The 17,821-nt window shown below is 37.9% G+C and overlaps 1 protein-coding gene across 4 annotated transcripts in view; it reads left to right on the forward strand.

Annotated features, from left to right (window-relative positions):
* Positions 1 to 4,294: 4,294 nt before the first annotated feature.
* LOC139972113 (calpain-9-like) overlaps positions 4,295 to 17,821 on the forward strand; it is a 50,330-nt gene continuing 36,803 nt past the window's right edge. For all 4 annotated transcript variants that reach the window (XM_071979048.1, XM_071979049.1, XM_071979051.1 and 1 more), the window contains exons 1-2: positions 4,295 to 4,451; positions 10,754 to 10,919. In XM_071979048.1, coding sequence (XP_071835149.1) covers positions 10,773 to 10,919 — 147 coding nt within the window. In that variant the 5' untranslated portion in view covers positions 4,295 to 4,451; positions 10,754 to 10,772. The remainder of the gene's footprint in view (positions 4,452 to 10,753; positions 10,920 to 17,821) is intronic.

The following is a 17,821-nucleotide window of genomic DNA, read 5'->3' on the forward strand; positions in this document are numbered from 1 at the left end:
CATGACAATTAAGTTGTTAATGTTTTCGTTATGTATATAATATTTAAATAATTTATTCACAGAGGAAAATAATGTTTCTACAAAAGGTTGTATCATTGACAAAATTCGGTGAATCATGTCCGTTGGCAGATGAGTAAGCATACCATTTCAAAGATGAATCAAAAAGTATTAAAAGGGGAAAAAAACAAGAAAGAAACAGTAAAGGATCTATCCCATGCTGGTTATGCGCTATACTGTGAGTAACTTCGTGAAGTAAGTGAGGTGTTAGCCAGTTATGCGTAGTCGGATTACATTCAATTAGCCATATCTCGACTTACATGGGATAAAGACTTGAAATTGAGTCTGGAATGGGCTTTACCCCACATCTCCCCGCTCCCTCTATATATATGAAAAAAATGTAAGTGCAGAGTACAAAGTGTTCACTTTTCATGATGGAGGACGCGGAATACATGATCAGCGTAAATAGTATACTTATGATTTGTTGAAATACATACTTCTAATCTTAGTTGAATTACAAGTTTCAGGGCGGATGCAGGATTTGTGACAGGGGGAGGGGTCTGACTGGTCCAGCCGCGCCTGAACGTAAGACTATCTAAGCGGAGCGCCACCATCGGTTGGCGCGGAGCGTACTAGAAAATTTTTGGCTTTACAAACCCCCTCAGATGGCCGGAAACGGCACTTCCCGAGTATTCTAAGCTGCATGTACCTAGCCTGAAAATATGGATCTCATGTCTGCAATTTCTCAATTAATGAGAATAAAACAATCTATGAAATATGGTAATACATATCAGATGAGTTGAGATGATACAAAAATCATAATGCCTTTAGTCCCTAATCCCCCTCCCGTTCCGTCACCACTGTTTGATGCAGGGCCGGATCCAGGATTCTGGAAGGGTGAGGGGTTTGGCCTCCAGTGATCCTAGGGTCTAAGGGGAGTGGGTTTCCCTCTATCCATTGTGAAATTCTTGGATATTTAAGTACAACAGGGAATCCCCTTCAATTTAGCCATGCAAAGCACCTACAAAAACTCACTCGAAATGTATCTGCATCAGTACGAGTTAGCTAGTTTTATTGATGATCTATTCATGGTAGATTGGAGAGAACAAACGCCGTGAATGTTTCACAATGAACTTTCGGACCACTTCGTCAGCGTCGATAGGAGTGTTATAATACGTGTTCATGAGAACAAGAGCTGTGAGATGTTCCTCGCCCAATGGGCGAGGTACGTCTCACTCGTAGCACGCGTGGCACACTATAGTTCTTTTGACGGAACACACCTGGCTGACTTGTAAGGATAACCGCCCTTCTGACGTCCTACATGTTTAAAATTGGCGTTTAATTTAATTTTTTTCTCTCTTTTTTTTTGGTTTTGGCCAAGGGCAGGGGGGGGGGTCCGGACCCCCTGGACCCCCCTCTGGATCCACGCCTGAGTTTAGTCCTTATAAGAAATCCATATTACGACCCACAACACAACACTTGACATGTGTCGATTCTAGATAAAAAGTACAATCCGCAATAGCGCCATGATTTTACCCAACCGTATACTGAAATGGTTCTCGTAATTCGGAAGCTCTCTACAAATAGAAGGTAACGTGATCCTGAGATGTCTGACCGACTGAGAGGGAGGGTGGAAGGGGTTACGGGGTAATCAAAATACGGTATATATCAACTTACTTTCTATAAGGCACCTTCTTTTCATTTACAACTACTGTTATATTTACGACTTCATATTCCTTTTGTACAGATACAACACAGCCAGGCCAGGAAAAATCAGGGTGTCGTGTATGGTAGGTCGTGCACCCATCTCACCCAACCCCCTGTGGAGACTAAATCACTGTATCCCTCCAATCTTTACCACCTTCATGTGTACAAAAACTACAGGACACGAGTGTTGTGCCCTCCTCTAATTGTTGGTCCCCTCGCAAAATGCTTGGCTACGGCCCTGCATGTGCAGGTAACAGGTGATGTAATACACGAAGGTATACCTTCGTGTAGCTAGGCGACTACGGAGCAATGGTTACATTCTTATTCATCCAGGTGCCGGGTGGCGTTTTTTCTCCCCACTAGGACAAACGTGGGTTTCAGGTTTTTCAGGAATTTACAAATTCGTTTGAAATCAGAGTTAGGGTTAGAAAGTGGGTTAGGGATCTAACAAAATGAAGGATTGTCGTTCATAATCTGGGGTCAAAACTAGGAAAATAGATTCAGAACATGTTTTTTTTTTGAAAAAGCGTCACATGTTTGGAATCCAGGGATTTGATTGGCCGATGCTCACGTTCGTCTTGGGGAAAAAAATACGCTGCCGGGTGCACAGACCGGCGACCATGTCTCGTATGCAAATGCTATTACGGAACTACATCTATAATATTTATTCGGTACCAGCTGATGCCAGAACTTCAGCGTGCACGATTGAAGAAGGAACCGCCATCTCCCGATATATCATGAGTTTGACTAGAGCCATCTGTATAAATGGCTCTGAGTTTTGACCACAGGAAACAGGTATACAAACACAAAACATGTATCCGAATGAATTAAAGGCTGAAAGAATAAACGTTATATTTATTGCATCATTAAGAGAATAATTATGAATGAAATATTGCAACAAGAGAGGAAAGGAAGAGAAATTTGGTAATAACGTAAATGCAAATCATTCTGCAGCGACTCACCACGTAACCCAGATAACATAAAGGTGACGGGGCTGTGGTGAATGTTGGTGACTGAAGTGTTATACACATTTTGTTTTCATGCTCACAAATAGTTTTGTAATCTTGAAGTAAAATAGCCAACCTGACAAACTACAATATATTCGTAAAAATATACGTAAATGGTAACAGTTGCGGTGTATTACCTGTCGAATCTTCACTTAGCTGTAGAGACAAAGGTGGAGTGTTTCATACTTTCATACATTGAGAAACCGAGCGCCAAACAATACAGTTACTTTGAGAAAGCTATAGCTCGTATCGTTATAAGTTCAATTCCAATTGTGTAAATGACACTGAGTGTCACTATAAATATTGAGTCAAAAATTATGTCAGGAGTCATGGAGGTGTACAGGACACATAATCTGTCCACTGATAGTCACAATTAGACTAGACGCCATTCCAATGGGACGTGCCCCTGTCGGTAGACTACTGCAGTGTATCCCCATTTGTACCGCCGTCAAGGTATACAGAACACAAGTAGGCCTATTGTGTATGTGTAGCCTAATGGTAATCACTGTAATATATAAAGTTGTCCTGGCAAGTGTCATTTTCATCTCAGTTCGATTATATTTACGGTTCCGTTTGCTTTATCTCCATCACGTTTTGTTAACATGTCACAATTAATTATATCTCTCTTATTGAATTACATCGGAGTGGAGGCTGCAAAATGCTTTAATATCACAGATTTATGGAATTTAAAGCTGTATAATATCGTTGGCAATTTGAAAGTTTTCGTAAAAGAGATCACGTGTCGACACTTTAACTATAACATTTGAATTGTGCAAAAATTATGTTATGTTCCTGTATGACTGTTGAGGTATGATGAAAATGTATTTCACAGGCATAGAACACTATTACCAGGAAATAAAGTGAAACATGTCAAACAGAAAAACGAAGAGGACAATTGACTGTTTTCGTTACCACAAGCTTGCTTGCGTATATAGAAAGCGCACCCGCTGAAAATTTTGATATGGCCGTGGTGGGTTTGTTACACTTGGAATCTTTTGGTTTCTATACCTCTCTTATATTGGATCTTGTAAAGTATATGTAAATAAGTCGTCGGTTGTCTACCTTTTTCCAGACTTTGATTTCTCCAGGTTACACAAACCCTGTGATTCTGGAAGTTGCATCGTTTTCTTCAGACGGAAACCATTACTCCTCAGGGCACGTTCAACAAATAATGACTTTAGTCAGGTAGGCTATATTATATTTTCATGAGTTAAAATTATACTGATGCCCTTGGCTACATCCAACGATACCTCCTCTTCCCACGCCATCCCATCCTCTATAGACCCCCATCCCTGCCTTATATTCCTGTAGCCCTTACCCCATCACTTCCTCTTATCATTCCCTCCTCTATTTCCTCTTGCCATTCCCTTCTTTCCCGTCCGTTCTCATGAATGATCTTGCGCATCCCTCCTCTACTACTTCTCCATGCAGTATCCACTACAATACTGTAGCTAATGCAAGATGCAGCGTGTTCTGCTTTAGTTTATACGGGAGTTCACTGTACTGTGCACTGGTTTGGTGACATTTGACCTGCAGGCGTACGCTTCCCTGGCGAACGCTATTAGAAACGCTAGCCGTACATGATTTGTTGTATACATAGCTGGGCGCGGTCCAATAATACTGTACAGTGGACTGTGTGCATGGTTTAAGCATAGGTTATCGTTGTTCGTGGTATCGAAGCAGAAGACGAATTCTTTTTCGAGGTTACATAATTACCAGTCTTTTCCTAGTCAGAAAAAGGTGAGACATTCACGATCATTCTTTTTTGGTATTGAAAAAGTATAACAAATCAAATATAGTATCAACTTGAGTTTTAGTTACTTTATTTAGCCTATTACAGGAAAACTTGTTACCGTTGTGTTAGTGTTACTAATTTGCTTGTTTTAGTAGGCCTGCAGCTTCCAACTAACCAGCAAGAACCCAATTAAATTATTATATGAAGTTTAACTTGCCTACCCAAGCCGTATCGAAGGCCTTTTCATGGACAGTTCCTCAACTATGTATTATTTTTTGCTGTTATATCACGCAAAACTTCTAAAAAAAAAATTATTTTAGTATGTGCAGTGCCAGACAAAATGTGGGTGGCGTTCAGGTGTTGGGATGTTGTCTGCTACTGCAGTGCTAGTGCTACCACTGGTACCATATTGCCAGTAATACTACTATTACTAACTGTTGTAGTGAAGGCCTTGCCAACTTTAGCCCAATAGCATCAACTCTTTACTTTCATGTTTGTAAATTATACTAAGGCACTACTTTTTGTTGTTGAAATAAGAACAAATTGAAAACTTTTGGCTTTTGATATGCATGCATGCTCTGGTGGCTTGATAATCAGGGCAATTTTGATATTGAAACTGGACTGTGTCATTTGTTTGGGTAGAAATTTTACACACTAATGTCATCCAGAACAACTGTAAGGCCTATATCATAAATGAAAATTATTTGCATTTTAATATAGAATAAGGTGATAAAGGATAAATAGCTTATTTACAAACATGCTTACATGTTCGATCAATGCAAATTGTGCAAATCAAATATAAACTTGTTACCTCCTTTACTCCAACTTGTGAATTGTTTTTGGTTCATGTTTCATTTTATTTGTGTAATAAGAAAAAAATATTTGCCGCATTACCAATTGTATTGTTTAAAGCATTACCTTGCTTCTATCATTACTCTTTTTTTTCTCTTTCCCCTCCCACTCTCGTTTGGCAGTAATGCCAATCTTCAGCCATGCCCTTTAACAACAAAGAGCTCTGTCATATTGGTCCTTTCTAGTTCTGCTAGAAACCTTACATGTTGCAATCTCTGAAATCACTGAGAATTCCTTTGCTGAATCTCTGATGGACACTTCTTGGCAAAGTTGATGCATATTCTCTTATTCACAATAAGCATGACATTTTTGAATTAAGATACGTTTCTTGTAACTCATAACTAGAACAAGTTAGCAATGAAATGTTGGCCACCATTGGTTTGGCGACTTCACACGTTGTCAGGTCGTCAACCAATCAGAAAGCTTCTTGAACATATTTTCAATCATGTCCGCTAAATTGAGTTTAAGCATTGAGCATCGGTAGAATTGTATCCAAGAGTCAGAAATGGAATGGAGCCGACTTAAACCTGTGATTCTTCTTATAATTAATTATTGAAGACAAGATCTTTTCACACATATTTTCACAACTAGCAAATAGATTGAGATTATACGTTACAGCGCTATATACAAACTCTTTGGAAGTTTGTTATCAGGATAGATTACATGCATATGGACCCATAGCCTTTATCATCAGATGGCACTTTTAGGACCGATATGACAATTCCCCTTAGAAATGCTGAAGATCTATCTATTGATAACTGTACCTGGTCCACTAGAGCTATTGCAGTTCTGTTTGCTAGGAATGTTACCTGTTACACATAGCTAAAAGAATATCCACTGGGTGCCTTGACAAAACACAAGATTGTGAGCTCATCCCCATTGTGATTGGAATGGAACAGCCAGCAGTATTCATACAGTGTTGATCCCAGCCCCACAGAAGACCTGGCCAATGAATGTTGCTTGTTGTTGATGTATATTTTAAGTAGTTCATATCCCCCCCCCCCTCCCCTCCTCTCAATTTCCAGTCCCACCTCCTTGGTTTATGTATGCACTTTTTTAGTGCATTGGTGTTTAAAAATATCACTCTCTATAAATATGTTGGCATGTTGCTATTTACTGCTTAGTTTTCCTTGCTCAGAGAAGAGGCAGGTAAGAATCATTGGGTGTGAATGTCAAAGATTGTTTTTTTAGAATTTCAAATATACACTGTTAATTGGTGCTCCTTAAATGCATCATGCACTTGATCCAGAGTTCCCAATTCTTTACGAATGTGGCTGATAAATCCGTTTTGCTATATACATCGTGTTACAGTGACCTTCAAATTTCATGTGCAGAGTGTGCGATCCCTTTAAATACAGAGGCTACAAGCTTTGAGTCCCTAACATGTTCAGTGTATCCAAATGTGTTTCACATTTCACACATATCTCACACAATTAGTCCAAGCAACGCTGTACAAGCTGGCAAGTAGTGAATCTGGTGACAGATTTTAATTTCATTTGACAAACAGCCTTGAGTTTGTCTGGTGGGTCATACAATACTTTTGACTATAGAGAAGCTTACAGTACCGTGGTATCCACTAAATGAGATTATTAGTTAACAGGATATGAGAATGTGGAGAAATTAGCTTCTAGCATTATTAAGTTGTGAGGAACATTATATGAAGCAGAGGCAGCAAATTTAAAAGACAGTACTTACAGTAATATACTAACATACAGTATGTGTGTAGGCTGCTGAGGTAATCATGCCATACAAAATTTGCAGCGAGAGAATTAGTAATCTTCTAACTTAATCCAAAACACTACTGAGGGTCAAATAAGATTATTAACCCTCTTGAAATTTTGTTGAATTCTTGCTGCATTTAAATTTTTCATTGCCAGCAAAATCTGTTTTTCTCTGCTTGATTCATTGTAAACTTACTTTGCTTTTATTAAAGATTTTTTGAAAAAAGTCATGTTTTGTCATGATCGTCAGGTTAATAAGTGGTGACTTTTAAAGAATGTGCGTGATTTGGTACAGTAGAATAGCAGTGCAGTTAGTTACCATAGTTTATCTAAACTCATTGAGGGAATTAAGGGCAAAATATGTTTTAGCCATGTATGAAGATAAACTTGCCCTCACTTTATCCTTCCCTCCCCTCCCACCCCACAGCAATTGAAATAAGTTTATGTGTGTGAATGGAATTGATTTCCTGATGCTTGTGTGCTGCACTTATAGATCTTTCATTGATTAACCAATTTTATGAGCATGCATTATATTATTCATAGGGTCAACTTTCAGTTTTAAATTAAAGGTGAGCACTTAGTTTTTGTTTTTGGGAAAAGATGTTGTAGTTGCAAAATGATGGCTGTTCATATTTTAAAATAGCAATTGCTAGACCACAATTAGGTTTTGCTATTTGAAGGTCATAGGAACTAAATAATTTATGACCTGTAGTTAAATGCAATTACTTCCGGAACAATGTCATAGTAAATGTCTTCATACAGGATACAATTCTATTATTCTATACCCAAAAAAACAAGGAAACTCTTGCAGTGTCAAGTAGCTTACTGTACTATAGCTGACTGTGGTGATATGATTTCAAATAAACCGTACAATATGGTGTTCAGTTTTGTAATTATGTAAATTTAGTAATGTTTACTTCCAAAATTCTTGAAGTAAGTACATGCATTGGAACAGTAGGAAAAGTTGTTTATTATGCAGAAATGTTATGTTTGAGAATTTGGAACATTTAGTAATTTACTTCTATACACAGATCTAAAGGTCATGAGTAATGTCCCCTAATTAGAGAGGATAAAATTTGTTTAATGTCCTCACAAGTACTTCCCTGGAAGTTTTGACTTTCCAAGTTTTCCCAACTGACATTGAGGATTGTTGAATAAAATATTTAAATGTCTTAGTGACACAAAAAGCCTGGAGGGTGACAGTATAAAATTCCCTTTAAATTCTGAGCATCAGTGACCATCATCTGACTTTTAATCATATTTGGGAGCAATAGTGATGACCTTTAAGCCATTTCCAAATGACCTCATGGCAAAACGACAACTTGTAATTATAAGAAAATTTGCATATGGCAGAACAACAGTGCAAGCTTTGCCTTTACTGTATACTGTAAGTTTCACCTCGTGGCCACGAGGATATCCTAAGATCAATCAAATGTATGTATAGTAAACCTATGAAGTTGATCTCATTTTGGACAAAAAGGTGTTTGAATCTATACATGTTGAGGTGTTCATGCATTAGGGGAGCACCCATTCAGGCTGTGCACTGTCCTGTGAAGTTATACAGTATATCGTATTACAGTATAGTTTATATGAATACTTGCATAGCCTTTAATCAGTTTAATCTTGATAACCTCACTGTACAGTCCCAACATATTACTTCGGTTAGCTATAGTAATGAACAAACTGTACTCATGAATAATTGTGGGGACTTCGCCCCCTGACTGAACAAGTAGAATACCAAGGGTCATAAATTGCCCTTTTTGTGTGATGTTTGGATTCCCTGTTAATAGGTAAGGTATATACAAGAGAAGTTAAGCTAATTTATTTGTATCTCAGCTTAACCTTGTTCTCACTCGTACCAACCATTTAATAAAGTTGGCATTCCAAAAGGGTGACAGTGCACTGTGCATATTGACTCAGCTTAAAGAGTCTTGTGTTACAGTACGTATGTACAGATTATGTGAAGTACAAACCGTTATTGCTGTAGTATTGTAAACTGATGATACACTGCACATGGTATATGACAATCATACATTTTGTATTTAAAGACAAATGTTATGATATGGTATGAACCCCCTCACCCCACCCCCCACCATGACTTTTAACTATACTGTATGTAATGAAATGTCATGTTAACACAACTCTCCACATTTACTGTACCTTTTGACCTTCCAAAATATAAATTGAATCCTATATCGATCAACACTACTGTGCAATTAAACGTGTCAAGCTAGTTATCCATGCACCAAGAATACCCCCTCCCGCCCCCCCCACTACCACAGCACATCTGGGTCATGACCCATTTATATTTTCCTCCTAAATCATCTGAAAATTTGTGACAGTTTATTAGTATTCTATTAAATATTGCAACATGCTATCTGTTGAGGACATGGTTTTCATTTCAGTAAGAATTCTTTGAGTAAAGACAACCAGTGAATCATTTCTCCACTACATTCAGTAGAAAAGCCCCCCCCCCCCACCCGCAAATCCAGCAGGCGTAGTGATTCCTTGCCTTATACAGTTATGGAATCACCTGATTGATAGAGCAACTGAGGAAAATGTGTCCTGAAGTCAAGTACCAGAGCATCAAAAAGTCTGTTAAAATATTGCAAAGCTACTACCTGCCTGAAAGTTGTTGACAGAGACAGCCATTTAAAGAGCAAAGATCAAATCCTGTGGCAGTTAGTAACATAGAAAAGCCATTCATCATCTTGTAAACAAAAAGTTAAGTCCATGTAAATTAAAGCTTCCCATTTTGAATTTAAGCACTTACAAAATTTTCGGACTTTGACCATTGTTGACCTCAAAAGTTTTTACACTTTGGCATCTGGTGAACTCAAATGACCCTTAAGCCCAGCAGAAAACAATAGGGTTCTTGCACTAATGTAGTTGCATCCACATACCCAATATGAACTTCATTCAAGGCCTTATTTAGAGTTATTGTGTTCCTCTGTTGACCTCAAGTGACCTCCGACTTCCATTAGAAAGCAAAGAGTGTCCTTCTACACAATATGGTACAGCCATGTATTACATCTGGAGTTCATTCAATATCTACTTGTGAGTTAACATGTTTACATGTTTTCTGACTTTGACCATGGTGGACCTCAAATTTCAAATGACCTCAAAATTTTTCACACTTTGGCATTTGGTGAACTCAAATGACCTTTGACCCCTGCAGGAATAAACTTTGAACTCGGCACAAAACAATAGGTTTCTTCTACTCTATAAGGTGTATCCACATACCAAATACTGTATGAAGTTACCGTGCTTATAAGCCAAGGCGTAGCACACATACACACATGCCATCACCATCCCATAGATTCCTTGTTGCCTCAAGAAGGAGAGAAGGTGAACTTTAGAATAGTCTCAGCAGTTGTTACAATGGAGGTCCCCCCTCCCCCTTCCTCCTCTGACACATATGGCTATGCTCTGGGGAAGCCTTTCAAATTACTATTTCATAGGGGGATGAAGGCTTTGTACTTTTCCATATACTTGGTTTTCACAATTGAAACATCTTAAAACCGCTCCCACTATGATTCACATCAGTGGTTGACGCCCACCTCCTCTTCCTTTAAGATAGATGCATTTGTGAGTTGTGCAATAGTCTTAATCTGCTAATCTGGGACAGGTAAGATTTCTAAAGATATCAGATGCATTTCATATAATAAATTACAAGATGTTGGAATTCATTTCTGATCACTTTACCAATATTGTTTCTCCCTCATGCATATCAGGTAAAAGCAATCAGTCAACATGCCTAAATCCAAACCAACATACGATCAACTTCGCAAGCAGTTGCTTCAGAAGAATGCTCTGTTTGAGGATCCTGACTTCCCAGCTGTCAACCAGTCCCTCTTCTTCAGTACCCCACCCAAGCCATTTGAATGGATGAGACCAAGTGTAAGTATACAGAACATTGCTAAATTCCCAAAAAGTGTTCCTTTGTCTTTGTCTGGAATTGATTTTGTTTTTTGATTCCTTGCAAGATGCAAAAGGGATTTAAATGCGATAGTGATTGGGAGTGTGTGAACAGGCACGTGTGTGTGACGCCTTGGCTTGTAAACACGATTTAACTCAAAACCTATATGGTGGGTGAATTTGATATTTTGTACCTAGATGCACCTTGTTGCATAGAATAGGATTCTTTTGTGTGGAGTTATTTAAGGTCATTTGAGGTCAACAGTCTGAAAACCTTGTAAGCATGATACCTCAAGAACACATATGGTGGATGAACTTTATCTGGCATGTAGATGCACCATATTGAGTAGAAGAAATGATTTGCTTTCTGTGGAGGTTGAAGGTCATTTGAGGTCAACAGAGGTGAAAGTCTGCAAATCTTGTAAACAGGATAACTCCAAAGCAAACCTTGGTTGAAATTCATATCGGGTTTGTGAATGCACCTTACTGTCAGTGTTTCTTGTACTAGTAACTGTGTTCTATAGATACTGTTGTCCGTTTAAGGTTTCAGCCGCATGTAAAGCCTGCTAAAAATTGTCTTTAGTAATATTTAGTATCTTGGAAGCCTGCAATGATTCTACAAATTGAATTATTATTTTTATACATGATTTTGCCCATGTCTTCCGGAAGATATTTCGACTTCCTTTTAGCTCAGTGTCACAGCTTCTTGCAAATTTGAAACCTGCGAAACAATGTGAAAGCCACAACCACCGTGAACCTTCAAAGGTTACAACGTGTGAAGCATCATGTACAATATGGGGACAGTGCTTTGAGTTTACTTTTGCGACAGAGATTCAAAAACCCTGAGATTGTACATCTTTACTGTGTAGATAAGGATGCATATATTGATAGCTCTTTCTGGTTTGAAATTACAGTACACTCCCAGTATCCCTGAAAAATATCCCTTGAGCATTCTACAGAAAAGTTCATTACGCACACCACACGGTGAAGGTTGTTTTGGTGAGATGCTCTGCTAAGTTGATAGAGGATGGTAATCAGTTTGTTTTGCTTAAGAATGCACTGAACCGGAATGGAATGAGTCATGCCAAAAACAAATTTAATGAAGTATTGAAGGGTTTCATTTGTACAGTCTATAAAGTAGTTCTTGTTGGCTTGATGAGAATTCATGCTGGGGAATGTTTTGTCAAAGTCGCATTATGATTTTTCCGATACCGTGGATAGTGCCTGAAATGACCTATGGGTTCCAAGTTAAAAGCTCGTAAACGTTGTTACTGTATATGTATTTTTATTTTGGAATGTGATACTCGAATTCAAGTTGGTTTGCTTGACCAGTGATATATCTCGTTGCAAGAGAAAAAGAATAAAAATTAAGTATTTTGACAACTTCCTGTGTTTTTTTTGCATGTAATGATTGATTAAATATGAAAAATGCAATTGGACGATGCAGTTTGTGTGATTAAATGGAATATAAGGCATGGAAAAGTAGTTGCCAAAGTAGCATTCAAACTTGAAAAATCTAGAAGGGTGGGTGTGTTACATGTATTCTAGTTCCATCTTATTAACAGTGTTATAATTACTCATTAAGTGAGTCGTACATAGTAAAAGTAGGTAGAAATGGTATACAAAATCATAAAAAGCTGTAGGATAAATTTGGGCAAAAAGAGGTTTGTATTAACTTGAGCATTCAGTTTTTAGGGGCTAATCTTTGGCTGGTTGCAATATACTATGCTGGATAATAGATGTAAAATTACTCACACAGGTTAGATACAGACTTAGCAGATGTCATTTAAAGTCTTAATAAAAGAAAAAGGGAACAAAATAAAGTGTAATGATATATCACTTGTCAAAGTAAACCATTGTGCAGTTCTGCACAGGCTGTAATTACATCTTGCAGTATTGACTAAATTAAGAATGATGGATGGATGGTGACATCATCCATTCCCTGGATAGCACAAGTTCATAGTTGATGCAAGGTGGAATTATTAGAACTGGAAGTGGTTTACAATAAATAGGGGTAAGCAAGCTTCAGGGCTCTGACCTCTTTGTGGGCGGTGCTGAGCTTGAACAACAAAGTGTGAAACATTACAGTGGTGATGATCATGCATGTGGTACTACGGTATCAATTTCAATGCTTTTCCCAGGTAATTGAATTTGTCTGTGCAGAAGCAGATCTAGATGCAAAAGGAAAGGACAATCTAGGTTAATTTCCTCCCCTTTAAGGTACTTTTTGCAGACCAATGTCATGCCTATCCTCTGGTTAACGTTCGGTACTTTGGCACAGAAGTTACTGTACATAGTGTATTTGTGGTGCACATTGAGGACTGGGCATGTTAAGAACATTGAGATACAATACGACAAAAGAGAATGTGAAGAAAAGAAAAGAGGAGAATGTCGCCATTACTGAAACAAGGATGACAAAGATATGAGATCATTGATGATCAATAGCTTTTCCCATATGACACTGTTGTTGACCATCCCTAAGAGATATAAGTTGTATTAAAGCAACACCTTGGTCAGGATCAACTTCAAAACAAGACTACTTCAAGCACATACAGACTTGATTTGATTTCAAATTGAATGTGCAGTTCTAATTCCAATAGGTACTACCCATGATGCATTCCACTCAACTGCCTAATCAGAATTTTACCAACAGTTTACATCAGGCCTGTAGTACGTGTACAATATGTATGTAGAATTCCCTTTGGTACGAGAATGAGGCGAGAATCGCAATTGTAACAGTTATACTCCTTCATCTTGCACTATTTACTTCACTACTGCCTGCCCTCTCTTTCACCTATCTTGAGAATGGTAGATTGGGAAGGAAGAGGAAACTGTGTTCGTTGACCCAGGTCATTGCGGCCGCGCAGTACTAACATGTTACGGTTGTTACCAACTTTGCTCTACAGTAGGTTGGTTTTGAGTGCATACATGTAGAATGGTATTACAGAAGTATCAATGTCCATACATACCCAAACCACAAAGTTTTTGGGGTAACAGGTTTACATACTAGATTCCGAAGTATCCAGCGGTACCAGCACAAACCTTGCGGATGAACGAAGACGAGTCAGCGCAAGCAAGACATCATTTATCCTACATCGCAAAAATGCTACGCTAAATGGTCAAATTGCTATAGTTCTAAGTAGAAAAATATATATCAGTCTTTGTACACAAGGAATCATAGGAACTTAAGAGCTAAAATTCAGAGCGTTAAAAATTGTGACACATAACTTGTAACGCTAAATTATACCCTAAGTACAGGCAACTACTTTATACTGGAGAAGGAGTACGAAGTACAGACTCAATACAAATCTGATCTGTGTATATAACCACTAACGTGTGTAAGTGCAATATTTCGCATCACTTTCAGCCGTGATAAGTGTAGTATTGCTTGCTTCTGCTATCCAAACTTTGCAATCCATCTTTGAATTTTGACAAATTGTTCGGATGACCTAAGATGAGCCACAGAGTGCAAAAATTGATGGCAGTGTCTTTCAAAGAATATGTTCTATTGTATACTGAACTTACTGTACTGCATCAACTCAAACAGATTGAAAGTTTCCATTTGAAATATCAAGGAAGGCAAATTTTAATAGGAAGTAGTTTTAGAATCTGTGTCTCCTGAAGTTGATACCCGGGGACACTCTGAGTGATGATGCTTCTTTGACATTTTCTGGCACAAATTTGGTTGCTAAAGTTAATTATAAATATATTAGCTAGGTAATCTACTAATCACCTAAAGATGTTTGAATAATGAACCTTGAAGGTTTCGGAAAAGGTTTTACTTTAAAGAATGTCATTAGTTAGTAAATTGGTTAGGTCGTGTCAAAATGTAATTAGAAGTCAATATTAAAACTGACATGAAGATAATACATTGTGCATTAGATACAGTGACTTTACATGTAATATTAACACATCGTTGGTTATCGCTCAGTCCGCTGTTGTGTAGAGTCATAACTTTATGCCACACCGGTAAACTTCCATCAAAATGCTGTCATATTTGAAGCCTCTAAGTATGCATTTACTGACATTTTTGACACATTCATTATTTTGATAACCAGGTGAGGTCACAACTGGTAGTTTATCAACATGGATGGTTTGTCTCTGTGACATTAATGTTTTTTTAAACTACAGTTGATGTGGGTACGAGGTCATGATGGAATGTCAAATGTAATGGTACTAAATATATGAATCAAGCATGGGGCAGACCAAATGCCACCACAAAATCCACACACTGTGGTTTTTGCTGTCTACAGCAGAATTGGATAATTTATAATATTATTAAACAATATATATATCAGGTTTAGTTCATAGCATCTGGACTTAAATTGGAAGCAGGCATGAGATCTATAAAGAAGCTTTTCAGTTGAATGAGTTGATAACTACAAACCATGAATGTTAAAAAAAGGTGTGAGTAAACAATGTTACCGGGTGTTAATTGTACAGACACATGTTTATGCTCCACATACGGTCTCGCAATTTTAACAGTGGTGCAGTATACAGTAGGCGTGTTTGTATTGTAGTAAAAAAACAGTAGGATTCTCCCTCCACGCTATACGAGCACTAGCTAGGTCGTATTTACAGTTTGTTGGATTAATAACAATATCGAGTTGGTTTAACAACAATATATCAATATGTACTGCAGCGTAGGCAGGAGTTAGGCTTATACAGTGGATGTGCAGACATACCCGCACACATGCCTAGTGCACTTAGGTTGGAACCAAACTTGCTTGTTTAGGTCTAGACAGATGGTATCATGTTACAACTTACAGGGCTAATTTATATGTGTAGTACATATTGTAGCCTGTAGTTAAAAACTTGGCATTAAAGTTGTATGGACCCAGTAAGCTTGAGTTACTTGAGATGAAATATTCTATTAATGTAGGGGAAAAGTGTAGATGGTTATAACTTAAAATATTGTACTTGTATATATATTGAAAGTTGGGTTGGGGCTGCGAGAGGCAAACATTGTATATATAAGCTACAGTGTGTTGCATTTCCCATTCATTGGATACACTACAATTGCAGTTCATTGGTTATTACACTGTCTGCTGCGGTAATGCCATGCATCAATTAACACTACAGTTAACTATGTAGAGTTTGTGTAGGTGTGGCATATTGCTTCCAGTATGCAGCGTTATATGCACACTCAATGTTGAACAGCGGCTGGTGTACATGATCCACCTACCATGTGATATCATGACACTTATCAGCTAAGTTATCTTGCTCTGCTCTGCTCTCTAATGGTTCAAATGCTGGAAATAGTTTGGTCAAAATATTTAACTTTTCATAAATTTTGTACAATCTCTTTTATTTTCACAACTTAGTAATCCAGACAGCTAAACTGTGATTAAAAATTAAATTAAATTGCTAGACTGAACTTTGCTAGCGCTGATGTTAGCAGTACACCCAGTCTGAGTTTAATAACTAAGGTTATTGGTATGCCAACTCCTCTCACTGCCTATATTGTACAGTATAAGTACCACAGTCTGCTTGTGTGAAGGAGTAGCATATAATATAGTCAGTTGATCGTAGTCCCTGCAGAATCTCTCCAGGCAGCTGTTTCCGTAATCTAGCACTAGCAACTCACCATTAGCCATAGAAGGTGATGGCATGCAATAATAGGGTTGAAGGTAAAAGCAGCAGCGATAAAACCTAGGGATATTTGAGGCGAGCGAGGTCATCTCCCGCCAGGCAGAGAGCACTGATTGAGTGAAATGTGTAGGAGGGATAGACAATCTATCATGTTTACTCTTGGGTATTTCAAAATAAATCCAGGGCATTCCCTCTCAGTTATATCGAATCTGAAGTTTTTATTTTCACAAAAATACTCTGGGATAAAAAGGTTTGTCTCTTTGGCATACATACATATATACAAACAGTACTTGAATGGCAAGATTAGCAGTGGTGGTTGGTTTTTCTGTGGATGGAAGGGTCATTCCCAGGGCTGTTGTGGACTTGACAATCTCTGACTGCTATTGGGGGAGATTGAATGTATATACAGACTAGCCATCAAGATGGTCTGATTGACCTTTCACAAGACCCTGACAACTAAAAATAACATACTTAAAATCGGATAACAAGCAAATCTGGAAATTCAAACAAACGTCCAAGTACATGTTATTTTCTTCTTCATGTTTGTCTGAAAATGTGAACTCAGACATGCTTAAAGTTTTTTTTTAAATTGGATGGAAAATGGATCATTGAGAGGCAAGATAAATTCTTGCTCACCTGTCTTCTCAGAACTGTAGTACTTTCTTGTACCGTTCAGGTATTTTGGTAAACACTTGTGCTAATTATAATGTGCTTTGATTAACTGTACTCTAGGTCTAACCTAGCTATTTACCTAACATAGAGATGCACATAGCCCCCTTCCCCTAGTTACTAAGTTGAGGAGGACTTGTTATGAAGGTGGGAGGGGCAGACAAGAAACTGGAGTGATGAATGGTCTGTGGAATAAGCAGGCTTTTATCTTCTCAGTTGCAACTTAATTCTATGATAAAATTTATAGCTCAAAACCATAGCATGTTTTCAAGCACCCATCCTTGTACATGGCGAATCTTTACTATTGGTAAACCTTGGTACACCAAAAGTAAACCGATGTTGTTATCCCTTTATTAACCATGACACCGATTCCTGGCTGCTTGTTTTGTTTAATGTCAAAAATATATATACTGTAATGCGTTCTTTTCCAGCTGGAGAGAAAAACATTTTTGAAAAGTTGTTGGGTTAATATACGTTTGAATTTTTCACAAATTTGGTTTGCCGCGAAAGACTTCGAAAAATGATTTATTGTGCTTATAGAGCTTACCTGTCTACGTTCAACTAATGCACTATTTTATAGACTACCCAGTTCACCATATGTTTTGGAATATTTATTATTTTAA

The sequence above is a fragment of the Apostichopus japonicus genome, chromosome 8 (genome assembly GCF_037975245.1).
Source record: "Apostichopus japonicus isolate 1M-3 chromosome 8, ASM3797524v1, whole genome shotgun sequence".
Lineage (NCBI taxonomy): Eukaryota > Metazoa > Echinodermata > Holothuroidea > Aspidochirotida > Stichopodidae > Apostichopus > Apostichopus japonicus.